Here is a 25,761-nt window from a genome sequence, read left to right as displayed (position 1 = left end):
TGTTCCAAAAAATCGTTGGTATAATTCTGAAAAAGGTAAAAAAAAAAAAAAAAAAAGCGGGTTCATTCTGAACCTGAGAATTTCTGATTTTGTTTCAGACTTTCCAGCATACCTAGTCTATGAGTATTCAGTATCTTGAAATGTCGTGAGCAAATCTTTGTTCTGAATTGGCGGTTTTGCTCTAACTACCTTGCCCTGAGTCATTTTCTTCTCACCACAAATTACTTTCAAGTGAATAATTCCAAGTGCAGTCTTCTATTGTAAAATTAAAAGTAAACCTTTTACATTATATATAAAATTTTATTCAGATGAATATATTTCAAAGTTATAACTGTAACAGGCTGTGGTAGTCCGGCTGAGTACCTCCGTTACTTCTTGGCTTTGTCTGCTATTTCTGGACTATCCGATATCGCCTATGCTAAGTACACAGTGCCATCATGAGTGCTCAGATGCCCATCTTGATTTAATCTGATCAGCGTTTGGAGGCGAAATGTAACGAGTGATTATAGCAGTGATTATAGCCTTTAACCCCAAACCATGTGTCAAGACTACATGAAGGGGTTAAACAGAACATACTTTATTGCAGTTGTGCAGAGGTATTAATACCAGAAAAGGGTCATTAGTATACTATAGCATAATTAACAATAAATTCAGTTACCCATCAAGTCCTCTTCCCATAACTCCTTGCTTTTCTTACTGAAAACAACCCTCCACTCCACCAAGCCCAGCTCCAAGCTCTAGGAGGCCATCTTGGTCATAATCCGGTTCTAGACGGAGCCCCAACTTAAACCCTTTTCCAACTGTTTGGAAATTAAGACAGCTCCTCAACACTCCTGTATCCATAATAACTTCAATTACCTTAAGTTGTAATGGGCATGGCAGATTATATGATTTCCTCTTTATTGATATCCAACAGCAATAAAGGCTGTCCTGGCATTTATCTGAATAGCAATTTTACTAATTGTAAAGAAGGATCTACCACCAAAAACAAACATGCAGTCAAACTCTACGAAAGTAGAAAGGGAAAAGGAAGGATACACTTTTTCTCTGTAGAATATGACAGTTCCAAATTATGTGTGAAAATAGTCTAGAAGTAATTAAGTATTTGCAACTAGAGTGATGGCGTGTGATTTACTGCGAGGCTGTGTGAATTTACACTTTGTATTTGGAAATTCTGGCAATATGGAAAAGACATTTGCGATGAGATTGTAGTGGGCACATTGGAAATTTAATACATTTAACACATTTTATTTGTATAAAATAAAATACTATGTGAATTTAGTGTAAGAATTAACACCAAGGACCTAATATTCAGCATAATGTGTCATACAACTCATGTACAATGTAATGAATCATTGTAATTTATTTTATTAAAATAAATAAATAAAAATACAGTAGTCTGTTACCTACATAATTCAAATAGGAACTTGGTAAAATTCAACATTTGGCACAGTAATTCAGAGAAATCATGTTTACTAAATTCTCACAGAATTCCCAGTTCAACATGCAAATGAACATAGACCGATATCATGTTTCAAACTTAACCCTACATTTCTGGATTCACCATTAGCAATGGAGAACAGGCGGACATCTTGCCAACATCCTACTCAAGATATTCATATGAGGCACAACATTCATTTTTCATTTTGCATAAATCTGTGGATTGTTATATAATGCTTGGTCTCACCAAAACTGAGTTAGGAAGAAAAATCCCTTCACGGCACAGAACTTTTTGTTGATATTATAGTGGCACCAATATGTGATAATACAAAGACTCGGTGATATCAAAGTGGTACTCTTACTTCTGAGGTTTTGTTTGTTTTTTATCTAAAGATAATCTGTATGAAGACCTCATATATTTAATTAAAATTCCAAAACAGTCAAAATAGATAGGGGTTATGTATGGAAGAACTAACCTGGTTCTGAAAATTTTATTTTATGTTTTGTAGCGGTTATATGACTTGGTGCAAAGGTATGTAACTGGTACTTATCTTGTTCCCTTATTTGATACTTCACATTTGTGGAATTGAGTATCTTGTGGGGGTTCCATTTGCCAATGTCAGACAATCTTTCTCTTTCTTTCTCCATGTATTCCAATCTTTCCTTTGTATTAAACTATTAATCAAGGGGAACATATGGTGGGCAAGGTCTCCTCTGAAACACCAGACAAGTACCCACCGGAAATATATTATTCATTTTATTTACCTCTTGTTTTTCTGGAAAGGCCTAAGTACGAGGGATGCACTGGATAGGTGTAGTGGCAAGGGATGACGAAATTGCCATTGGGAGGAGGAATGAGAAATAGGGGAAAGTTACTCCGGAAATGCCGGTGACATAGGAAGGACTTTAAAAAGGGAGCAAGTAGCCATTCACAAACGTTTTTTTCATAGATAAACAACTGTGCATTCTCATACATGGTAAATCAACTCAGACACTCCACACAATTACACACATACTGGCACTTCACATATAAACTTCTGCACTTAGTTTTATGCTCTCCCCTTGATATGTCCTCGGGGACCCTCAGAACCTTATGGGTTATTAACAGCCTACCGTACTGTGACACAACTTAAAGTCGCTCCCCAAATGCAAGCAACACCCCCCGCCCCCCGTGCATTCCGGGGTTACGGAGCTTACCTATCACCCTGTACCGAGCCTGAACTAAACTACTCAATTCTCACTCAACACATGCTTACTTCACATACATACTAATTTCACTATTGAGAATCGTTAGCTACGTTAAGCTTGTTCATATAAAAATAAAAAATGTGTAACAATTCATGCCAATGTCTAGCCTGTATGTAGCTGTGTACGCTGTTGTGGCATTTGTTGATGATCTGTACCTACCTGCACAACAAAAATAAAAAAATTAAACCACATTTAATGAGTACAGCCCTGTATTCACATGCATTGACACTCCTCACAAATACACACATCTTTTTCAATCAGGCTAAAACGGAGTTAGCAACACCTTAACAGAACCATCAAAATCAGCTCAAATGAATTGAAAATGCTTTTTGTTTTTTTACACATACCTGGAAATATTGTTTGGGCATGTGCATACCTTGCAATACCAGCAAATAAGCATTGTAGGAGAAATACAGCATAATATCCATGTGCACAATATCTAAGAATTCCATTTGAATACCTTAAAGAAACACATTACCATGCCCCACTGAAACATAATGGTTTAATTAAACACCTGTTATCCATTACCATCATCAATGCACTTGGCTCTCCATAGCCTTCAACCTGTGATGTAATTGAAAACCCCAATTTATTTTGTCATTAACCTCGTGTTACTGGCCTTACTTACAAGCTTAGCATCTCGAGTAAATCCCAGTTTAGACCTGATTTTAAGATAATGTGTTCTGACTTTGGCCGCGTTACCAGTCCGAAAAAAAGTTGGTGGAATTTATTTTGTGATCACTTTGATAACTGTCGCACAGCGCACGCAGAAATACAAAAATGTTCTTGATCCGTTACAGATGCTGAATTGTAAAGTAGGCCAGAGTTTGATTTTATTTGCAGGATTTTTGTGCAAAGTTAATCTGTCTATCAGGGCCAGAAAACAGATCTAAAAATGTGTGAGTTCACAATAACGAAAGAACAAAACTAGTATTTTCTTATAAATAATATTGGCTTCTTTGTGCCACCTTAATACAGCCAGATGTGTTAGTACTTCTCCTCCCTATGGCTGTCATTTTAAAGTGTATTCAGGCCTAGTGTAACTTATTACTAGAATAATTCAGACAGTGTATGTTTGAGGAAATAAGATTTACTATTTAAATGATTTGTAAGTAGATCATCCAGACAGCCTGCTGGTATAATCTAGCCGTCCCCCCACTGTGGGTAAATCCCTGCTGTGTCTGTACACAGCAGCTTTAAAACAATTTTAGTGTGTCTGCAGCTTGGAGTCTTCATACAAAAATATAATTAAAACCTAGCAAATTTGTTTATAGCAGAAAACCTCAGCTTCTCCACTTTACATTATTATTAAGATTTCCCAAGTAATAGACATAGGTGGATCCTTACATTTGTTAATAAATATATATTTTCTTCATTGGTCAAAGTTCATTGGCGCATGTTTGTGTGTTGTATAGCATGTTATGGGGGGGGGGGATGATTTTAGCCTCTTCACCACCAAGTTATTTGCACACAAATGACCACTGCAAATTTAGCAGATTATAGCTTCCATTTAGATTACAATTTGGGTGTTCAGTGATCTAATGCATCTCCATCTTATTTTACAGGAGCCCTTTACTACGTTTTTCTTAAATGCCAATGATGGAAAATTCGACCATTCAGACCGAACATTTTCTTCTGTTGCCAGATCTTGGAGAAATAGCCAAAGAGATACGTCAGATGTAAAGGTAAGGGCACTGGCCTTATATTACTAATATAACTTCTTGTGTAATGTTAATGTTCTCTGTTGGTTACTACAGTCCAGTCAAGGATCAGATTACATGATCTGATAGCACTATATAAATACATACAGGGTCAGTACAAACCACTGTGTTCTAACCTGTTCTGTGGCAGGATAATACAAGAGGTCATTGAGACTGTAAGAAAAGAGTTTTCACTTATAGCAGTGGAAATATTCTTTACAGTAAGAATAATAAAGATCTGCAATTCTCTGCCATGAGAAGTCATTTTATTGTTGATTTTGTATTAAAAAAGGTCTGGATGTGTTTTTTTTATTTATTTTTTTGGGGGGAGGGGGTGTGGCGTGTGGGGGGTATTCAAAAGTATAATTTAAAGTATGTATGTGAACAGGCCATTAATCTAAAGAAACATTTGATTATCTGCTATTATGATGTCAAAATGTTTAGTTTTTTTCACTTTTTATGGTGTAATTGGCCATTACTAGATATTTTTTTGCCTTCTTGTGGATCAACAACATAAAACGATCTTTTTAAATGTTGAACTTGATGGAGTCTTTTTCCCCCCCGACCTAGATTACTATGTCACTGTGTAACTGAATGTTTTTGTTGACCGGTTCCCAAGAGCACTGTGAAAAATGTACAGATTTCCAATTTCTCCATTACAATAGTAAACATTTTATATCTGTTATATATTAATGAAAATTACACTTCCTCTAAGTGTTAGCTGTAACCTTTTTATTTTATTGTTTAGTATATCAGCATTGATCCCATTAATTCTTACTAGGTGTGGGTGGAGTTTATGTTACCGCAGTCCATGCCTGTATCATTTTTAGAAAACCCTTATACCTTCTACATCCCCTGTCCCAAATACGTGTCTTGCGCATCTTCGGTTAAATCAAATCTTTATTACTGTGAGCATATATTTGGACATAATTGTGGGCTAGCTTCTCCATTGACGTACACTATAGCTCTTTGTGATCTTTTTTTTTTTTTTTTTTTTTTATAGACATGCATCTTAATTTCATATAATTTTCTTGCATCCGAATATTAATTTACTTTATAGCAGTGGTGTTAACAATTAAAAGTACATATGTTTTTGCTTTATAATTGTGAATAATATGGCGGGGTCTGCTTTTTATTTAACCCTCTGTTGTTATGGGCTAGACACACATCTGTGTGTCTCGTCATTTTGAAATCGCCGTAGCAAGCTTTGGCCGCATTATTGTGGCTGCTGGAAACAATTGATGTTTGTTTGATGTTGCATGGTAAAGGTTTTCTGATTCTATTAAAATTTCTGTTTTAATTTAGATCAAATGTTTTTGGGGCTGAGAGGGGCCCAATAAATTGTGTTCTCCTGCTGTTAACTCAATAGTTGGTCTACTCCATAAAACACAGCAGGAATTGGATTTGACCTTAAAGTGTCATACTGTTATAGCTCACCCAGCACTGAGCTTGCCTTGCCTGGGGCAATTAATAAAGCATTAATGACAAGATCCATTTAAAATGTGGGCTTTTCTCTCCAGTTTCAGTCTTGGCTTTGCGGTGCCTGGGGTTATTATGCAACAACACACATTAGGGTAATCCTGCAAGCACATAGCAGAGACAGAGGAAGACTTAACTCTTTGGGTAACAAAGGCATGCAAGTAATTTGGCTGTCTCTAATATTGAACCATACACTGAACAAAATTATAAACGCAACACTTGTGTTTTTGCCTCCATTTTTGATGAGCTGAACTCAAAGATCTAAGACTTTTTCTATGCACACAAAAGGCCTATTTCTTTAAATATTGTTCACAAATCTGTCTAAATCTGTATTAGTGAGCACTTCTCCTTTGCCGAGATAATCCATCCACCTCACAGGTCTGGCATATCAAGATGCTGATTAAAAAGCATGATTATTGCATAGGTGTGCCTTAGGCTGGCCACAATAATAGGCCACTCTAAAATGTGCAGTTTTATCACACAGCACAATGCCACAGATGTCGCAAGTTTTGAGGGAGCGTGCAATTGGCATGCTGACTGCAGGAATGTCCACCAGAGCTGTTGCCCATGAATTGAATGTTAATTTCCCTACCATAAGCTGTCTCCAAAGTCGTTTCAGAGAATTTGGCAGTACATCCAACCGGCCTCATAACCACAGACCACATACCAGCCCAGGACCTCCACATCCAGCATCTTCACCTCCAAGATCGTCTGAGACCAGCCACCCAGACAGCTGCTGCAACAATCGGTTTGCATAACTAAAGAGTTTCTGCACAAACTGTCATAAACCATCTCAGGGAAGCTCATATGCATGCTCGTCGTCCTCATCTGGGTGTCGACCTGACTGCAGTTCCTCGTTGTAACCGACTTGAGTAGGCAAATGCTCACATTCGATGATGTCTGGCACTTTGAAGAGGTGTTCTCTTCACAGATGAATCCCGGTTTTCACTGTACAGGGCAGATGGCAGACAGCGTGTATGGCATCGTGTGGGTGAGCGGTTTGCTGATGTCAACGTTGTGGATCGAGTGGCCCATGGTGGCGGTGGGGTTATGGTATGGGCAGGCGTATATTATGGACGACGAACACAGGTGCATTTTATTGATGGTATTTTGAATGCACAGAGATACCATGATGAGATCCTGAGGCCCATTGTCGTGCCATTCATCCACGATCATCACCTCATGTCGCAGCATGATAATGCACGGCCACATGTTACAAGGATCTGTACACAATTCCTGGAAGCTGAAAACATCCTAGTTCTTGCATGGTCAGCATACTCGCCTGACATGTCACCCATTGAGCATGTTTTGGATGCTCTGGATCAGCGTATATGACAGCGTGTTCCAGGTCCTGACAATATCCAGCTACTTTGCACAGCCATTGAAGAGGAATGGACCAACATTCCCCAGGCCACAATCAACAACCTGATCAACTCAATGCGAAGGAGATGTGTTGCACTGCATTAGGCAAATGGTGGTCACACCAGATACTGACTGGTTTTTGGACCCTCCACCTCCCCAGACTTTCCCAATAGAGTAAAACTGCACATTTTAGAGTGGCTTTTTATTGTAGCCAGCCTAAGGTGCAATAATCATGCTGTCAGATCAGCATCTTGATATGCCACACCTGTGAGGTGGATGGATTATCTCGGCAAAGGAGAAGTGATTTTGTGTACATAGAAAAAGTCTTAGATCTTTCAGTTCAGCTCATGAAAAATGGGGGCAAAAACACAAGTGTTGCGTTTATAATTTTGTTCAGTGTATATACGTATTTTGGGTGATGCACGGTTGGCTAGTGCAAATGTTCTCAGATGCCCATATTCAGCCTGTACTCTGGTTGTAAGTGGCACCATCCTGGATCTTTTGAGACTGTGCCAATTTGGGACTTAAGTCCATAATTTTTTCTCCAATGCAATGTTCTCTTAAACCAGAGAAAATTGATGGACGTTTCTTTAATATGCAAACACAAAAAACACAATTTTTGACATGTGTTGTGTTGGTTCTGTGAACTTCATAAACCTGACCTGTGTTCCTGCAAGATTCCCCCCATTTATATACAGCAACATTCCCAAGTGTAGCTGTGCTACCCCTGTATTGAATTGCTAGGATTTTTTGAAGCACCACATATGGGATATGTCTCTTTCCATTTTCAAACTTTGGTTTTGAAGATTGATTTGCTGGGCCCATGTGTGCGGTTTAGACACCCACCACATCAAGTAGGTTTGCTATCCCCCGTTTCAGCATATGGCTGATTGGAGTGGCTGCTAAGTACAGAATAATTGGAATGGGTGCCAGTAACATTTATTTAACAGCATGATTGGTAAATTCAATATATCATGAGTACATTATCACATACAGATTATATGTTACTTAGGTTGTAGAGAACCTATTTATCTGCCCATCCCCCCACTGCCCCAAATGGCAGGAATTAAATGGTTAAAGCCTCACCCCCTCATCCTACAACATGTCCCATCCTACAACATGTCTCACCAACAGACTATGCAACTGTGGAACTGTGGTCGAATCTCAGTAAAAATAAATTTACTAGGACAAGATTGCCATGTGGCATATGTGTAAATGGTGTATCAGTTAGTTAGTTTCACGTAGCTAAGATACAATCAACACCGTATTGAGCAAATGCAGGAATGCAGAAACTGAAAACACTTCCCCCCTCCTCCATTGTTCTGGGTGAGCCATGTGGTCTAATAAGTAAGGGAAGTTAGGCTTTGTTCAGCTGATTGTGTAAAGAGTATATGGGGGTAGAGTTAACTATAGGAGGAGCTATATGTCTATATCATGCATTTACACAGTTAGTTCTGGGCTCAGATCTTGTTGTATTTTGGTGACATAAGTCCCTCTGAGCCCCGGTCGGTGAATCGAATAAAGAATCTCTTCCTTCCTGAAGAAACCTGTGTCCATCTCTCTGTGCTTGGCTTCCGTCAGTTTCTCCGGTATCATTTGGTGCATTGGGCCGGGAAGCTCATCGTTCAACGGTAGCTGAGAAGCAGAGGCGTGAGACGGTCTATCTTTGCCCACGTTCTCTACGGCTGCACCCCTGAACTTCTGCGTGGACCTCCCTTCGTCTCGGCGCCACTGGTCTTTTGTCCAGGAGATCATCGGCCTCTACGTAGTAAGTGCTGGGGTGTCCCCGTCGATGAGTGTGAACCCAGGTTCAGGAACGAGGAGGTAAGACAACTGCTGTTTTAGACGGCAGACCCACTAGGGGTATACCGATTGTGCGGTAGGCCCAAAAGGGGTTTAAATCTGTGTATGGAATCTGCCCCCTCTGTCGGAGGGAAGGAGCGAAGGCGCACCGCTCAATCGAACGCTCTTTAGTAAGACCGTTTGATTTGGTTAGTCAGGCGGGGTTCTGGTGTAAATAGCCCTAGCCGGACACCGGTGTCTTGTCTAGACTAGCGTTCTAGGGTGTATATTACGTTCGCTAGGTCGGAGGGACCGGGAGACTAAGCGGCGTCTGTGTAAATTCGGTTCGCTAGCTCTCAACCTATCTTGGCTAAGTGGGAAGGCGTGTAAATTTGGAACCCACTAGATTTTTGATAGTAATCGACTAAGAGGCGTCTGTGTAAATTCGGTCCTCTAGCTCGCTATATGTGGTGCTTGGGCAGTGTGGCTAACCAAAACGGATGTATATAGTTTTAGGTAGTCCATTCAAGGTACTGGCCAATAGTTTAGTTGGGATTGTAAATGTGCTAAAGATTGTTTAGTAAAGTGTATATCTTGTTAGATAGCGCGAGCTCAGCCGTCTAGCGAGAGTGTTAATAGTGTGTTGCTGTATCATAGTGCACGGTACCATAACCCTGTATATTTACTGACACTGTATATAAGTACTAATCATTGTCGTCTAATGCATGTTTCACACCATAACCACTAATAATTGTATTGTGACCTTAAATTGTGCTTTGACTTATGCTAACCGTACTGTAACCGCTATTTGTAAAAGACGATGTTACTGGGGTGTGTTATAGACAGGTAATTCATATATAGAGAATTATAGCGTGGGTGACTGTATAGTTTCGCCAAAGGGCACAGTATTAGTTACTTAGTGACTGGTGTAACAGCTGTGTGTGTACGGGAATTCCCTGTATGTTTTGTTGTATGAGTTTGACCTAGTAACTGTGCCACATGGTGCTGTTGCCAGGGAAACAAATGTGACTGTTGTAGGTGTGTTTGTTGTGTTTCTTTGAATTAGACGCTCCATTGCTAAGTATGGCAGCGCCGATTTAAAGATTGTTGATCCCTTAGAATGTATGCTAAATAACTTTAAAAAGGGATATAATGTGTGTGATTTTGGGGACTACCTTATGTAGTAGAGAATGACCAGTTTTTGACTGTTAACACAGTTTGTGTTACTAGATGGTTATCAAAACTGGTCTGTCCATCCCCAATGGAATCTGACCCATCTGACCATCCCTCAACTAAATTCTTTAGCAAAAACTGGTGCAGCTGGTATGTCCCCCTGTGCTCTAATTGTCTCTGGCTCTCAGATGCCTGTCCCCTCCTTTTTCTGTGCCTACCTACCCCCCCAACTGGTTCTTTGTATTCAGTTTTATTATTAGCAGTCAAAATTGTGAGGAGAATTCTTAATAACAGTAACTGAATCCACTGAAATCAGATAATTCTCAGCAATTACAAAACACCATAACCACTGAAAATACCATAACCACTGATAATACCATAACCACTGATAATACCATAACCACTGATAATACCATAACCACTGATAATACCATAACCACTGATAATACCATAACCACTGAAAACACCATAACCACTGAAAACACTGAAAACACCATAACCACTGAAAATACCATAACCACTGAAAATACCATAACCACTGAAAATACCATAACCACTGATAATACCATAACCACTGATAATACCATAATCACTGAAAACACCATAACCACTGATAATACCATAACCACTGATAATACCATAACCACTGAAAACACCATAATCACTGAAAACACCATAACCACTGAAAATACCATAACCACTGAAAATACCATAACCACTGATAATACCATAACCACTGATAATACCATAATCACTGAAAACACCATAACCACTGATAATACCATAATCACTGAAAACACCATAACCACTGAAAACACCATAACCACTGATAATACCATAACCACTGATAATACCATAACCACTGATAATACCATAACCACTGATAATACCATAACCACTGATAATACCATAACTACTGAAAACACCATAACCACTGATAATACCATAACCACTGATAATACCATAACCACTGATAATACCATAATCACTGAAAACACCATAACCACTGACATAATACTATAATTACTGAGCCTTGTGTGCCTTTAGTAACAGTAAATTAGTTTTGAAATACAACTGGATGAAATGGTCAATGGTATAGGACGCTGGAATACACTTTTACCATTTTTGGTTACTGGTCAGGCTCCTCCTTGCCCTGTCCGAAACATTTTGTTAACCAAGTTACTGACCAGTAAAATTAATTTATCCATTTCCACCTACCTCACCACTCCCCGACCGGAACCTATGACTAAACAACCCTATCTAAGTCCCACCCTAACCTGACAAATGACCGGTGCCCTCCAACTTTGACATTTACAAATGCCACTGTAGCTTACCCCTGGTCCACCACACATTGATATTAATGGTCAATTACAGTTGGCAGACCCTGTATTTGTTTATGTCCCGTTCACCATGACTGATCTGTTTAATTGGAAGACCCATAATTCCTTTACGAAAGCAGACGAGTAACCTAATGCTTTCTATGAGAGATTGCTGGAGTCATATAGATTATATACTCCTTTTAATCCAGAGGCCCCTGAGAACTCTCGAATGAACAACTCAGCATTTGTCAGCCAGACCCAAGGTGATATCAAAAGAAAATTGCTAAAGTTAAAGGGATTTGTAGGAATGTCCATATCACAGTTCAGGTGTATATGAACAGGGAGATTGAAACAAAGCAGGAGGAAGAACGTAAAATGAGGATGAAGGCAGATATGCTAGCTGTAGCTATCATAAGTGTAGAGAGACAGGGAAGGGAGGTGAATAGAGGAGTTGAGAATAGCCTGAGTAAGGGAGGAAGTAGGAATCACTGTGCGTATTGTAGAGAGGAAGGATATTGGAAAAGTGACTGCCCACAGAGGGAATATAAAGCAAGTTATAGATAAGACAAGAGAGAAGGTTACGAGATGGTTACAGAGGTGGCTATAGAGAAAGTCTTGGAGGGAATGACAGTAGTAACAGAGGAGGTGTTCAGGGAAGTAGATACTATTCCCCTACCCAGAGATTAAGGGATAGAGAAGATAGAGATTTTGTCGGTCTGGCTGACACTGTCATGGAAGACTATTGATACCGACTGGGCTCCATCCCCCTTTAGCCGAGTGCAGCCTATGGTCGATGTATGAATAGAGGGAAAGAGGAGCTTTTTCATGATTGACACTGGTGCTGAGTACTCTGTGGTAACTAACCTAGTTGCTCCTCCTTCAGGAAGACTATAATTATGATAGGAGCTACTGGGAAAAGCGCTGCTAGACCAATTCTCAGGAGTCATACTTGTATTCTAGGAGGCCATTTGGTTAAGCACCAGTTCCTATATATGCTGGAGTGTCCAGTTCAGCTTCTAGGACGAGATCTATTATTAAAGCTTCAAGCCCAGATAACTTTTAAACCCAACGGATCAACGTCTCTGAAGTTTAATAGATCACCAGGCATAATATCAGTATCGGTGCAAAAGGAAGAAGAATGGCACTTCTACTCTATAATAACAAATACAGACCCTAAGAGTGATGAATCCTTATTTGACATTTCAAGAATATGGACAGAGAATAATCCTCCAGGACTTGCTCGCAATATTCCACCAATACACATTGAATCAAAGCTTGGAGCATATCCTGTTAGCCTTAGTTAGTACCATATATTATAGAGGGCTAAGGAAAATATACAAACCTATGTGGATAAGTGTGCAAAGTATGACATCCTAAAATTCTGTACCTCCCCTTGGAACACTCCATTATTACCTGTTCAGAAGCCGGGATCAGATGAGTATCATCCTGTACAAGATCTAAACGCAGTTAATAATGCAGTAGTCAATATACACCCAGTGGTACCCATCCCCTATAATCTGCTTGCTTTAATACCAGGTGGGGCAACCTACTATACCTTCCTAGACCTCAAAGATGCTTTCTTTTGTTTCTGGGGTACTGCTGAAAAATTATGTATGGGCATCCACCTTCCATACTTGGTAACTTAACGGGGGATTTGAGTCAGTTGGGAGAAGGAATTACCCGGCAGCAGGTTGTAGAGTTGGGTAAAACTATGGAGGAGGTACAGAAATGGGTACAAGATAGATTACCTGTGAATATTTATCCACCTGTTCATTCTTGCCATCTAGGGGATCAAGTGTGGATAAAAAAATGGAACACTGTTCCATTAGGTTCCAAGTGGAGAGGTCCCTATGTTGTTCTTTTATCTACCCCAACAGTTGTAAAGGTTGTAGAAGTGACTCCGTGGATTCATCACTCTAGGGTAAAAAAAAAAAAAAAAACAGCGGCAGATTCCTGACAAGCTACCATAGATCCAGAGAATCCTTGCAAGATCCAGTTGAAGCGTGTGACCGAGTTGGATTAAAAGGGTTTTTTTTTGCGAAGATAATATTGTTAAAAGGGAACATCAACAAAGATCTACAAGTGAGTGTTTTTGGAGTGTTTTTGACGGCCATAATAATGCCTGTCCGCTCACCAACGTGTTATTAAAAGCCAGGAAAGTCTCGAAGGGACCCCTGTGAAGACGAGCAGAACTCCATTCCCTGCAGCCCTTACATCCTGGAAGCTGAGGTGCCATCGCACGGACGAAGACTGAGGATGAAGACGTCGAAAGAAGTGTTTTTGATAATATGTATTTTTGTGTCTTTTTATATTCAGGAAGGTAAAGGTACCGACACTCCTAGCTGTGAGGTATGCATTAAGACTACAAGAACAGGTAACCATATTTCCCAGACCCTAATTTGGCATTCACAATATGAATGTAACGGAGATGTATCAAGATGTAGATACTTAAATATAGAATATAGTGTGTGCCATTTAGGAGTAGGAGAACCTAAGTGCTTCAGTCCAGAGTATCAACCCCGTACAATTTGGTTGACCCTCGGGAATGGAGATCCTCAGGGGACCCTAATAAATAAAACTGAGTTAGAAACCGTACATTCTTCGGGTGTTCTGCTATTTGATGCATGTAAAGCAATATCAAGTGGTAGAAAGCCGTGGAATGTATGTGGGGATCTTAGATGGGAGAGAACATATGGGTCTAATGATAAATATATTTGTCCCAGTAGTAAAAATAAGTATGAGTCCGAGATGCCCAAATAGAGAATATAATTTTTGCCCATATTGGTCTTGTGTGGGGTGGGCAACTTGGGGACAGACAGCAGACAAGGACATGATTGTGACTAAGTTGCCTACCAGTCCATACTGTAAGTCTATGGAATGCAATCCAATCCATATACTTATAAATAACCCCGACAAGTTCTTAGATAAATATGGTAATTTATTTGGGTTTCAAATATATGGGACGGGTTTAGATCCTGGGACAGTATTGTTTATAGGGATAGAGACTGATACGGTAACCTCCCAAACTCATCAAGTATACCATTCCTTTTATGAAGAGATGAGTATAGATAATAAGATCCCCCATAATGCTAAAAACCTGTTCATAGATTTAGCCGAAAGTATTGCCGGTAGTCTTAATGTTACCAACTGCTATGTGTGTGGAGGTACTAACAAGGGAGACCAATGGCCTTGGGAAGCAAAGGAGGTAATGTCCGGTTCTGAGGCAGTTGACCAATTAATATCTACACAAGCCGATTATCATATGAGTGTTAGAGGTAAATCTGAGTGGAGATTAAAGACCTCCATCATAGGTTATGTTTGCATAGCGAGGAAAGGAATGATGTATAATACTTCTGTAGGAGAATTAACTTGTCTAGGGCAAAAAGCTTATGATGATGATACGAAGAATACAACTTGGTGGTCGGCTTCAAATGTCTCAGAACCATCTAACCCGTTTGCTAGATACGCCAATTTAAAGGATGTGTGGTTTGACCTATCCATCACATCTACCTGGAGAGCCCCAGCAAATTTGTACTGGATCTGTGGTAAGAAAGTATATTCGGAGTTACCACAGGACTGGGAAGGGGCATGTGTATTAGGTATGCTCAAACCATCCTTCTTCTTGTTGCCAATTGAAACAGCAGAGACCTTGAGAGTTAAAGTTTATGATGTGAATCATAAAAAGAAGCTAGCATCCTTGAATGTAGGTAGCTGGGAAGATAATGAGTGGCACTGGCTACCTTAGCGCGCTTCATTGCCAATAGGAGGGATGTAATATGTGAGGGAACTGGTTAACAGCCAAACTGTATGCCCATGAAGTGTTATTGTATTCTAATACAGGGATTCAAGCCTCATTCTACCATTAGGCAATTATGGATTCCTCTGTAAAGCACATAGCCTTATTACCAGGTAAACCAGTTGGGCTGTTGATAAAGTCCTCCATTCACTTCCAGTGCAAATAGAAGGAGGTGTATGTGGAAAGTTCAATCTCAGCAACTGTTGTCTGCACATAGATGATGAAGGGCAGGCAGTGGCTGATCTCACAAGCCACATGGCTAAACTGACGCATGTACCGACTTAAGCCTGGAACGGGTACAATTCTAGTAGTTGGTTTGGAAGTAGGTACGAGCAGCTTGGAGGGATCAAGACATTGGTAGGAGGAGTCATGTTGATTATAGTGTGTCTCTTTCTACCATGTTTGGTTCCATTGGTAATTAGGTCCATACAGAGTGTCATAGAGAGCACGACAGAAAGGAAACCAGCTGCGCACGTAATGGCTGTTTGCAAGTATGAACCCTTAGCCCAGAGAGAATATATTCAGAATGAGGAGTGCTGAAGGAATTTGTAAGGATGCTAAGATGCTTACGAGGTCTGTTCTGATTCATGGCAACCTGAGGTGTAAGCAAACTATGGTTAAGTGATGCATCTGGAATTGTGAAATATCAGAAGCATCAAAGGGGGGAATGTGGTGGAATCTCTGTAAAAATAAATTTACTAGGACAAGATTGCCATGTGGCATATGTGTAAATGGTGTATCAGTTAGTTAGTTTCACGTAGCTAAGATACAATCAACACCGTATTGAGCAAATGCAGGAATGCAGAAACTGAAAACACTTCCCCCCTCCTCCATTGTTCTGGGTGAGCCATGTGGTCTAATAAGTAAGGGAAGTTAGGCTTTGTTCAGCTGATTGTGTAAAGAGTATATGGGGGTAGAGTTAACTATAGGAGGAGCTATATGTCTATATCATGCATTTACACAGTTAGTTCTGGGCTCAGATCTTGTTGTATTTTGGTGACATAAGTCCCTCTGAGCCCCGGTCGGTGAATCGAATAAAGAATCTCTTCCTTCCTGAAGAAACCTGTGTCCATCTCTCTGTGCTTGGCTTCCGTCAGTTTCTCCAGTATCAGAACTACAAAGGAACTAAATCACTGTTTAGTAAATATACCCCATTGTTCGTATATCTTCTCATAAACTGCAGCCTGTGCATGCCCTACCCTTTTTCCTTGGAAGATATTGAAAACCTCTGCAGCTATCATTCTGTGCACGCAATGCACTGTGTTTAGAAAGAACGCTGGTCTGATCTGAGGTCTGAGAGTAGGCAGGCGTCCACCAGTAGGAAGCAGAAATCAAACCGTCTTGGCTGTTTGTTTGACAGGTAGGGAGTGTTCCATAACACAGACATCCCAACTTGCATTCAGGGAGATGGCTCTTCACCATCTACAGCGCTACTCCCCGCCAGCGCACGCATGCACCCCCCACATGACAAACACACACAGCACGCAGACCTGTATGAACACCTTGACACACAGATATACGCACTTGTGCGCACACACTCGGATACACACACTGTTACATACTCAGATGCTGGCACACAGATACACACACACTCAGATACACACTGACAGAAACACTCAGATACACACTGGCACATACACTCAGATACACACTGGCACATACACTCAGATACACACTGGCACATACACTCAGATACACACTGGCACATACACTCAGATACACACACTGGCACATACACTCAGATACACACACTGGCACATACACTCAGATACACACACTGGCACATACACTCAGATACACACACTGGCACATACACTCAGATACACACACTGGCACATACACTGAGATACACACACTGGCACAAACACTCAGATACACACACTGACACACAGATACACACACTGACACAAACTCACATACACAATGGCACATACACTCAGATACACACACTGGCACATACACACAGATACACACACTCAGATAAACACTGACACACATACTTTATATATTTTCAGCCACCCTCATTTTACCTTACAGTTGTGTCCTGGAGCTCTGGCTGATGCTGATGGAGATGAGCATGCAGTAGCAGCTCACTCCAGCCTCTCCTCTGCCCCCATGCTCCCTCTATTCCTCCTGTGCGCTGTCTGTGAAGCAGGGAGGAAGTGACAGGCTGTCATCACTTCCTCCCTGCCGGCTGATTCTATGGTCCGCTCTTAAAGTGCCGGCAACCCACCGGATCTGCTTAGCGAGTATTAGGAGGGGGGGCACAAATCATGTATAATATGCTGGTAACCAACACACACAATCTGATATACATTGCATGTCAGATTGTGTGTGTGATTTCCGGAATATTATACATGATAACGAGGGTGACAGGGAGCCGCATGCAAAATGAGGGAGTCTCCCTGAACTACCGCGAGACTTGGGATGTCTGCATTACATAATGATAAAAGTGCAATTTTTTCATAGAAATCTGCACTTTTATAAAGTCTTATTTAAGTGGGATACTGGTAGTATGCCTGGTTGACGGGCAAGTTATGAACAGTGTTCATTAGACAAAGATTGACCAAATCAGTAGTCCGACACATGCTGACAGGCTGGGTCACATTATACATTGGTGGTTGAACTGAGGTTAGCAGATATTGTGAACCAAGCTGGCTGAGCAACATGGCAAATGTAAGTCATCAACATCTGCATACCATTTGCAATTTTGAATTTACCATCCCCTGCCTGATCCACAGTCATTGATACTCATATTACTGTGAATATGCTTACACTCTCATCATATTCTCAATAATATGCAAAATCAAACTTGTCCAAGAGATATCATTTTACAAATAACCACTAAAGTGACCCATACCACTTCATCTCAATGATGTAAAACTCGGTCACGAGAGGTTGCAGCTCTTAGGAAAGCTTTGAATTGAATCCTTTCCTATCAGAAGCTTTTGGGGGCACTTGGGGTGATTGTCGCGTGTGCACGTCAGATGCCCAATGCTCCTCTCCGAGGATTATTGGATTGGCTATCACACAGAGAGTCGAATGACGTAGTGGGAGGAATAGCAAACAGTAGCTCTGAGAGAGTCTCTGCATTGGAGAAAAGGCAAATAGAAACATTTTTTTCAGGTTTTACTGAAATTCGAATCTGCAACTAGGATCCTATAGTGTTTGTATTTTGTTGGATACATGTTTGTATTCCTAAAGCTATAGTGTTTCTTTAAGTCTTTATGGATAATGATAAGATGTAAGAGAATAAATTCTGGGTAAAATGACCTTTTCGGAAGCAAGTCACCCGGAATGGAAATTAATGTGTTCAGTCATCTCTCCGTGATCCCCATATCTCTTCACGCTCCCAACATTTTGTTTTATATACACACACATATATTAGAAAAAGAAAAGGCAAGAAAATGGCATGTAATCTGGCCCAAAGCCTTTCAGAACGGCTCTATTACTTTCTGGATATAATTTGTTGTTCTTTGAAAGGGTAGTTGTGACAAGATGTCATTATGGTGACATAGTGTAAATTAATACACTTAATGGAGATGACCAGGACTGACTTACTGACCCATAGGAAGGGCTCGTTCAAAGTTAATAGATGCCAAGGGATCAGCTTTTGATGAAAAGAAATATGGTGCGCATAAAACCCCAAGTGATAAATTATTTGGGGAATTAAAAAAAAAAAAAAAAGCCTCCACTGGGTTTCATTTCATAGAGTTCCCATAAAAACAGTAGGCTTTTGTAGCAGAATGTATTAAAATGAAACGTCAAGTTTGATTCAGGAGGTATACAGTTTTGATAGCGTTAATAGTCGTCTTTTATCACTCCAAGACATTCCTGAAAGTAACGTTAATTTTTCCAACAGCTTGGGCCTGTCACAAACCTGTAAATTAGCAGCGTGTTTCACGATCTTTCTCCTACACTGCATACTTTGCTATTAACTACACAGGGGGACGTCAACCTTTGCCACTTCAGCTGTCGTTAAACTACAACTCTCATTACCATTTCTGACTGAGGGTGATGGTTAGCAACGGCTCAAGTGTCGCATATTACTTATTAATCAGATATCACATATTTTACCCTTTTGAGCAACTTTGGGATTATTTGCTAAACAGAGAATTGCAAGTTTTAGTCCACAATATGCAAAAATAACTTCATCTCAGTATACTTCAAGGCCAGATCTCTTGGCTAATCATTATAAATCTGTTGTCCGCAACCTAGAATTCCCAACTCAGAGAAAAATCTCTTTGGGGATTTTTTTTAAGCTTAAAGGGAGTTACAAGGCTGGATAGATAATGCATTAAAATATTCCTGAAAAGGACCCATAAAAGTAAAATTCTCCTACATTTGATGTAAATCCACTATGCACACTATCCGCAAGTACCACAACGATTCACTATTATTATTATTATTATTATTATTATTATTATTATTATTGGTATTTATATAGCGCCAGCATATTCCGTAGCGCTTTACAATGTTATCAAAGGGGAAGATTTAACAATAAATGAGACAATTACAAAAACTTACAGGAAAATAGGTTGAAGAGGGCCCTGCTCAAATGAGCTTACAGTCTATAGTAGGTGGGGTGTAAAACACAATAGGACAGGAGGTAGCAATCGAACAAGGTGGGGTGAAGCAGAGCTGGAGTGCAGGTGGAGAGAATAGAGTGTTTCCTTTTAGGTGAGAGCAAGGGACATGTATGTGAGGTAGAGGTTACTCTGGGAGGCCATAAGCTTTCCTAAAGAGATCGGTTTTGAGGCACTTTTTACATCTCTTACTTCTGATGATAGAGGTGAGATCTCTGCACAGCAAGTGATTTATTACATTTCTGGGAGTCGTGGTCCCCTTGTCATCTTTTTTACTGAAGAAAGCATTGCTGAGTATTATTACATCTATCAACCCTTCACATTGCGCATAACATGTGGGTATCTGGATTGTCCCTTCATGTCAATTCAGTTATTACTTGCGTTTTGTTTAAATGGTATTTCATATTAGTAGGTAGAACCTGTGCAGGAATCACGTGTTGCAATGGGCTGACAGTAGGGGTTAATGCAGCTGTGAATAAGGTTTGTGATCATATTTGCAGATGTGGATCACTATTCATTGTATGGTTTATAGATTGCTTCACACCTATAAATGCTTTAGAAATCCAGTTTTGATGAGGTGTTTTCTTTTTCCTGTTTTTCTTTTTCTTGTATGAGGTTGTGATTTATATTTTATCATGATATGTTGTAATATATAGATGGTGTAAACCTTAGCAAAAGAGATTTCACCTATATAAGGTAAATTATTTCTTATGGATACGAGCTGTTGATGGAGTATTTTTTTGGTGTGTAAATTTACTTCTAAAGGTCAAAATGTAAGTTGGTAGCTTATTCCTACCTCCTTATGTCCAACTTTCCCTCTCATTCATTCATTTCACAACATTGATTACCGCACCTTAATTAAGATCCAATTTGCATACCCAGAATTGGTTACAGCAAGTAAAAACCATTCTTCTTGTTAAATGTGCTCCAGCCATCCAAGTCAGTGAAACAATTCTATTCACTTACTCGCATTATGTCTGCGGCTGTTGAGATGTCGTCTTCTGACAATGGTACTGATTTAGCTCTCAGCCAATGAACTAAGCCCTGCACTGCCAAGCTCCAGCTCTCTGTCTGAAGTAGAGGAGGCAGGGAGTGGTGTTGTAGTGGTTATGGTGCTTGGAGTCTAGTTAAACTATTATCCAGACAAAAGTGAGGGTGGGCTATTTTATTCCCCTAGTTTATTGCCATTGTCAGCCATATTTGTTTAAAAGCTTCCCTTCCAGGGAAAGGTGTTCTACAAATACTTATCTACTTTTAGCGATTTCTGTTTGTTGTATTACTTAGTACATGTCTATCTGGAAAAAAAAGACCCCTCCATGATGTAACATTTTTCCACATCCCCTCAAAATGAAATAGAGGTTTAGCATCAACTTACTAATAGCATTTAAATTGGGATATTATGCCTCATTTGATATTCTGGTGCAATTTTTCTTGTCCGAAGTGTGCATCTTTTAAATGTCTATAAAGAGATTAATTTTTCGAGAACAGGGATATCAGCTTGGATCGTATTACACGGCAAGTGAGTATGTAATGCTTTTAGCAATTTAATTCACTGAATACAACCCATGCTCTGAGATGCGAAAAGACAACATTTTTTTTAAATGAGCAGCTATTAATTTAACACTTTGCATTCTAGAGGGCTGAGCGGTTAGCTGGTGTTGAGTGTCCATTTTCAGCGGGTTAAGATTTTGTCGTAAGAAATGTAAATTTTTAGGATATATATTGTGTTTTTCATCTAAATATAGTAATAAACTTAACTGATTTAATAAGAGATCTGTGTTACAAATAATAAAAACGCTTTACATAAAAAGATGAATGTTATGATGGTTCATATAGTGTAATTTGCATCCCCTATTGTTTCATTATAGGAACTCATTCCAGAGTTTTACTACCTACCAGAGATGTTTGTCAACAGCAACGGGTATAATTTTGGAGTTCGGGAAGACAGTGTAGTTGTCAATGATGTAGACCTTCCTGCGTGGGCAAAAAATCCTGAAGATTTTGTCCGAATCAATAGAATGGTAAGGTTCAATTTTAAATTAAACAATAAACATGTACCATTTATTGTATGGGTGTTGGTCTATTTACATCTGTGACATACAGTTATAACATTAGCATTATTTAAGGGAAATTAAGACTCATTGCAGCATTTTCAGAATATTTGTGATGCCTAAACATGTCCAAGTTCCTCTAAAGTGCACTTGACATTCCAAACACAATATGGTGAATATAATTTCATCTGTGCATTATGGTTATCAATTTTTTACCAAATGTATAACTGAATATTCTTCTGACTACTCTTGCCTTTTTTTATCATGAAATAAGTCCAGTGGTAATCACAGAAAATGTATAGATATAATATTACTCGTATAGCACACCTACAAATTAGCAGTTATGGTATCTCAAATGTGTAATTTGGGAGGTAGGTGCACATTTTTGGACACCTAATTGGAGATGACAGAAGGTTATCTCTGATAACAATTTTTCCACCCTGATATTTAGATTAAATCTTTAACCGCATGACTGTAGTCTATATTGCAGGGGACTAACATGTTACAGAGCAATGTATAAGTATTGCAGCTTGTCTTCCTTTGTCTTGAAGGAGAATACAATTTTATATAGAGCATTTTAATATGCTATGTATTGTGGCTCGTTTTCCTTTATTTGAAAGAGACTAACATTTCTTTGAGCAACTTATAACAATCTGCATTTCAGCCTGTCTCCCTGTCATTCGAAGGAGACTAACATTTCAAAGAGCAGTGAATTGGTAACACTATCAGTAGAACCTCAAAGATCAGACATTTGATAGATTAAACAAAAGCCAATAGCTTTTCGATAGGAAAAAAAAACTGTATTAATATAACATTAAAAAAAGAAACCGTGTTTTAGGTATGTTTTTTTTTTTTTTGTTATTGTTTTTTCTTTAAAACACAAGACTTTTCTCTCTGGGATATAGAATTCTGAAACGAACATGTGCACATGTTTAGAGTTCATATGTACCATTGAGGGCAAAGTAGAATTAATATGATTATATTTAAATTTACCGTTATTGGAAGTAAAAGTACTACCTTATGCTAAATAGTTCTTAGTATTAGCCTGGCAAAGTGAGGTTGTCTAATGGCTTGTAGGAAATAGCATTCAATTAATACGTCAGGGAATGTTGCTCCGGTTTCATTTTATCCATAGAAAGCCAGTGTGATTACTGCGAACTTACTCATGAAACATTAATAAACCATTGTGTTCAATTCTAACACGGTTATGGTCTGACCTCAGTGATGTCACAGAGGACAGAAGCCGTAAGTAGTCCCTGATAACATTACCTTAATGCTAGGTTCATCAATCACAATCTAGCCAGAGAGGACCAGCATCCACAGATGTGCATCTGCAGCCCTGCTCGGCCTCTCAATCCCTGCTGACTTGAATTGATGCTGCTGATGGCAAAAATAGAACAAGCCGCAAAAGCAAATGTCTAGTTTAGTAAAACACTTCTGTGATTAAAGCTTAAAAGGGATTTCGTGGAAAAAAATTAAGTTTAACAAAAAATAAAAAAAATTATGTATAAAATTGTATTTGGCAAATACATTTACTGCATTTGTACATGTGCTAGATGACAGTACTCTGGGGGTTTTAATACATATATCCAAATTAATTTATAAGAGTACAAAGTATTTGAACCAAAATATACATTTAAACATTTCTGAATTTTATATAATGTATAATTTTATATTAAATATGTAATTTTATATACTATGTTTTATTCTTTTATTTGTTCTTCTTTATGTGTTTTATCTGCATGCCAAATAAAGTCTTTAAAAACCAGATTTATGAAACCTATAGTTCTACCACACAATCATGTACCCACCTGATGATTTAAAGAGGACCTGTCACTTCCCAGGGTTTTTTAAGATTGTTTGCTTATTGTTATAATTAACAAATATGTATTTGTAAGGTGTGAAAAATAAAATTAATTGTAAAAAAAATTCACAACTGGGCACTTCCATCTTAGCTCCCTGTCCGTCGCTGTTTTAAAGAGACTCAAAGCACAAGAACAACTGTAGCTTAATAAAGGTCTTTTTGTGTGTATAGATCATGCCCTTGCAGTCTCATTGCCCAATTATTTGCCATTTAAGAGTTAAAACAGTTTTGTTTCTGTTTCTGCAGTCCTAGACACGCTTACCCTGGCTGTGACTTCCTAAACACTTAATGTAAAGGGAAATCTAATGCTGAACTTCCTTTATTTCACAATGTGATTCGTTTAGAATTGCAAAGCTCCTTCTTTGTTAATTGCCTACCAGAGCCTGCAGGAGCTTGTGTGTGTCTAAAGTAAACACACTGTGAATCCCAGCCAGGACAGGTGTGGCTAGGACCACATAGACCTCTATTTAATATTGTTGAATAAGCTTTCCAAATGACTTTATAGTTTTGTTAATTTTTTTAATTATTTTTTTTCAACATATTCAAATATCAAAGAATATATCCTATGTTTAAAAAAAAAAAAGTCAAAATATTATTAAAAATAAATAATTGTTCATAATATTAAAGGATCACTATAGGACCAGGAACGCAAACTTTTATTCCTGACCCTGTAGTGTTAACACCACCATCTAGCCCCCCTGGGCCCCTCATGCCTCCATAAATATAGTACAAATCTTACTGTATTTAAGCCAGAAGCTGGAACTCTACATGCTGTTAGACTCGGGAAAAACAAGCAGTCTGCTGACATCATCAGAAGTTGTAGCCTGATCCAATCACAGTGCTCCCCCATAGGATTGGCTGAGACTGACAAGGAGGCAAATCAGGGGCAGAGCCAGCATGATTCAAACACAGCCCTGGCCAATCAGCATCTCCTCATAGAGATGAATTGAATCAATTAATCTCTATGAGGAAAGTTCAGTGTCTGCATGCAGAGGGAGGAGATACTGAATCACAGGATGCTTTGCACAGTGCTACCCTGTGCTCTGCTGACAGCAGATCTGAGTGGATGGAGTCATATTATGCCTCCATCAACTCCAAAGTCCCTCTGGTTCACTCTGTGTGACTGCAACTGGAGGTGTTCCTAGCTTTCAATGCAAACACTGTATTATCTCAGAAAATACAGTGTTTACATGAGAAAGGCTGAAGGGAGCTATAGTTGTCACCTGAACAACCTCATTAAGCTGAAGTTGTTCAGGTGAATATAGTGTCCCTTTAAAGCATTTTAAACGTTTATCCAAAAATATTAAATTATTTGGAAAGTCTATCCAACAATATCAAATCGGGGGCAAAATTATTTTACTTCTAAATGGCAGAAGGATAGAGCAGTAAGACTGATCTAGGGCATGATCCCACCAAAACGCTTTCATTGAACTACAGTTGTTATGGTTCTTAGACTATCTTTATACCTTTTGGTTCTTAGACTATCTGATCTTTGCACCTGGCAGTCAGCATAGAAAAAGGATACTGAGAAAAGGAGACATGTAACAGATTAACATAAGTTATAGTTGATTTTCAGTGATCTGTTCAGAGATGTGACTGTTCCCTTTTAAGCACAAATTTCAGTGTGTTCCTTTAGCACTGACCTCCATCCAACCGTTTTCAAATAACTTAAAGTCCAAAGTACTGGATCTACTTTATAGGAGCCAAGATTCCCATCAACAGACCATCTGTTTTGACTTATTGGTTTACAGTGAGGTCAGTGGCGTACACACAACCCATGGGGCCCCGGTGCGAAAACTGATCCGTGGGCCCGCGCGCGCGCTTACTCTGCGCGGGCTGGGTCCGCAACACATGGCGGTGGGCACCTGGTCGCAGGGCTGCGACCCCTGCGACCACGGTATGTACGCCAGTGCATGCATAAACACATACACTTAAAGGACCACTACAGACACCCAGATCAC

At 39.4% G+C, this 25,761-nt stretch overlaps 1 protein-coding gene across 6 annotated transcripts in view; it reads left to right on the top strand.

Moving 5' to 3' along the window:
• The window catches only part of NBEA (neurobeachin), a 520,018-nt gene that overhangs the window by 442,486 nt on the left and 51,771 nt on the right, over positions 1 to 25,761 (top strand). For all 6 annotated transcript variants that reach the window (XM_063429275.1, XM_063429259.1, XM_063429266.1 and 3 more), the window contains 2 exons: positions 4,254 to 4,373; positions 21,754 to 21,906. In XM_063429275.1, the coding sequence (XP_063285345.1) occupies positions 4,254 to 4,373; positions 21,754 to 21,906 (273 nt within the window). The remainder of the gene's footprint in view (positions 1 to 4,253; positions 4,374 to 21,753; positions 21,907 to 25,761) is intronic.

Source organism: Pelobates fuscus, chromosome 1, assembly GCF_036172605.1.
Source record: "Pelobates fuscus isolate aPelFus1 chromosome 1, aPelFus1.pri, whole genome shotgun sequence".
Lineage (NCBI taxonomy): Eukaryota > Metazoa > Chordata > Amphibia > Anura > Pelobatidae > Pelobates > Pelobates fuscus.
The sequence above is the reverse complement of the archived record's forward strand: the minus strand, read 5'-3'. Positions and strand labels throughout refer to the sequence as shown.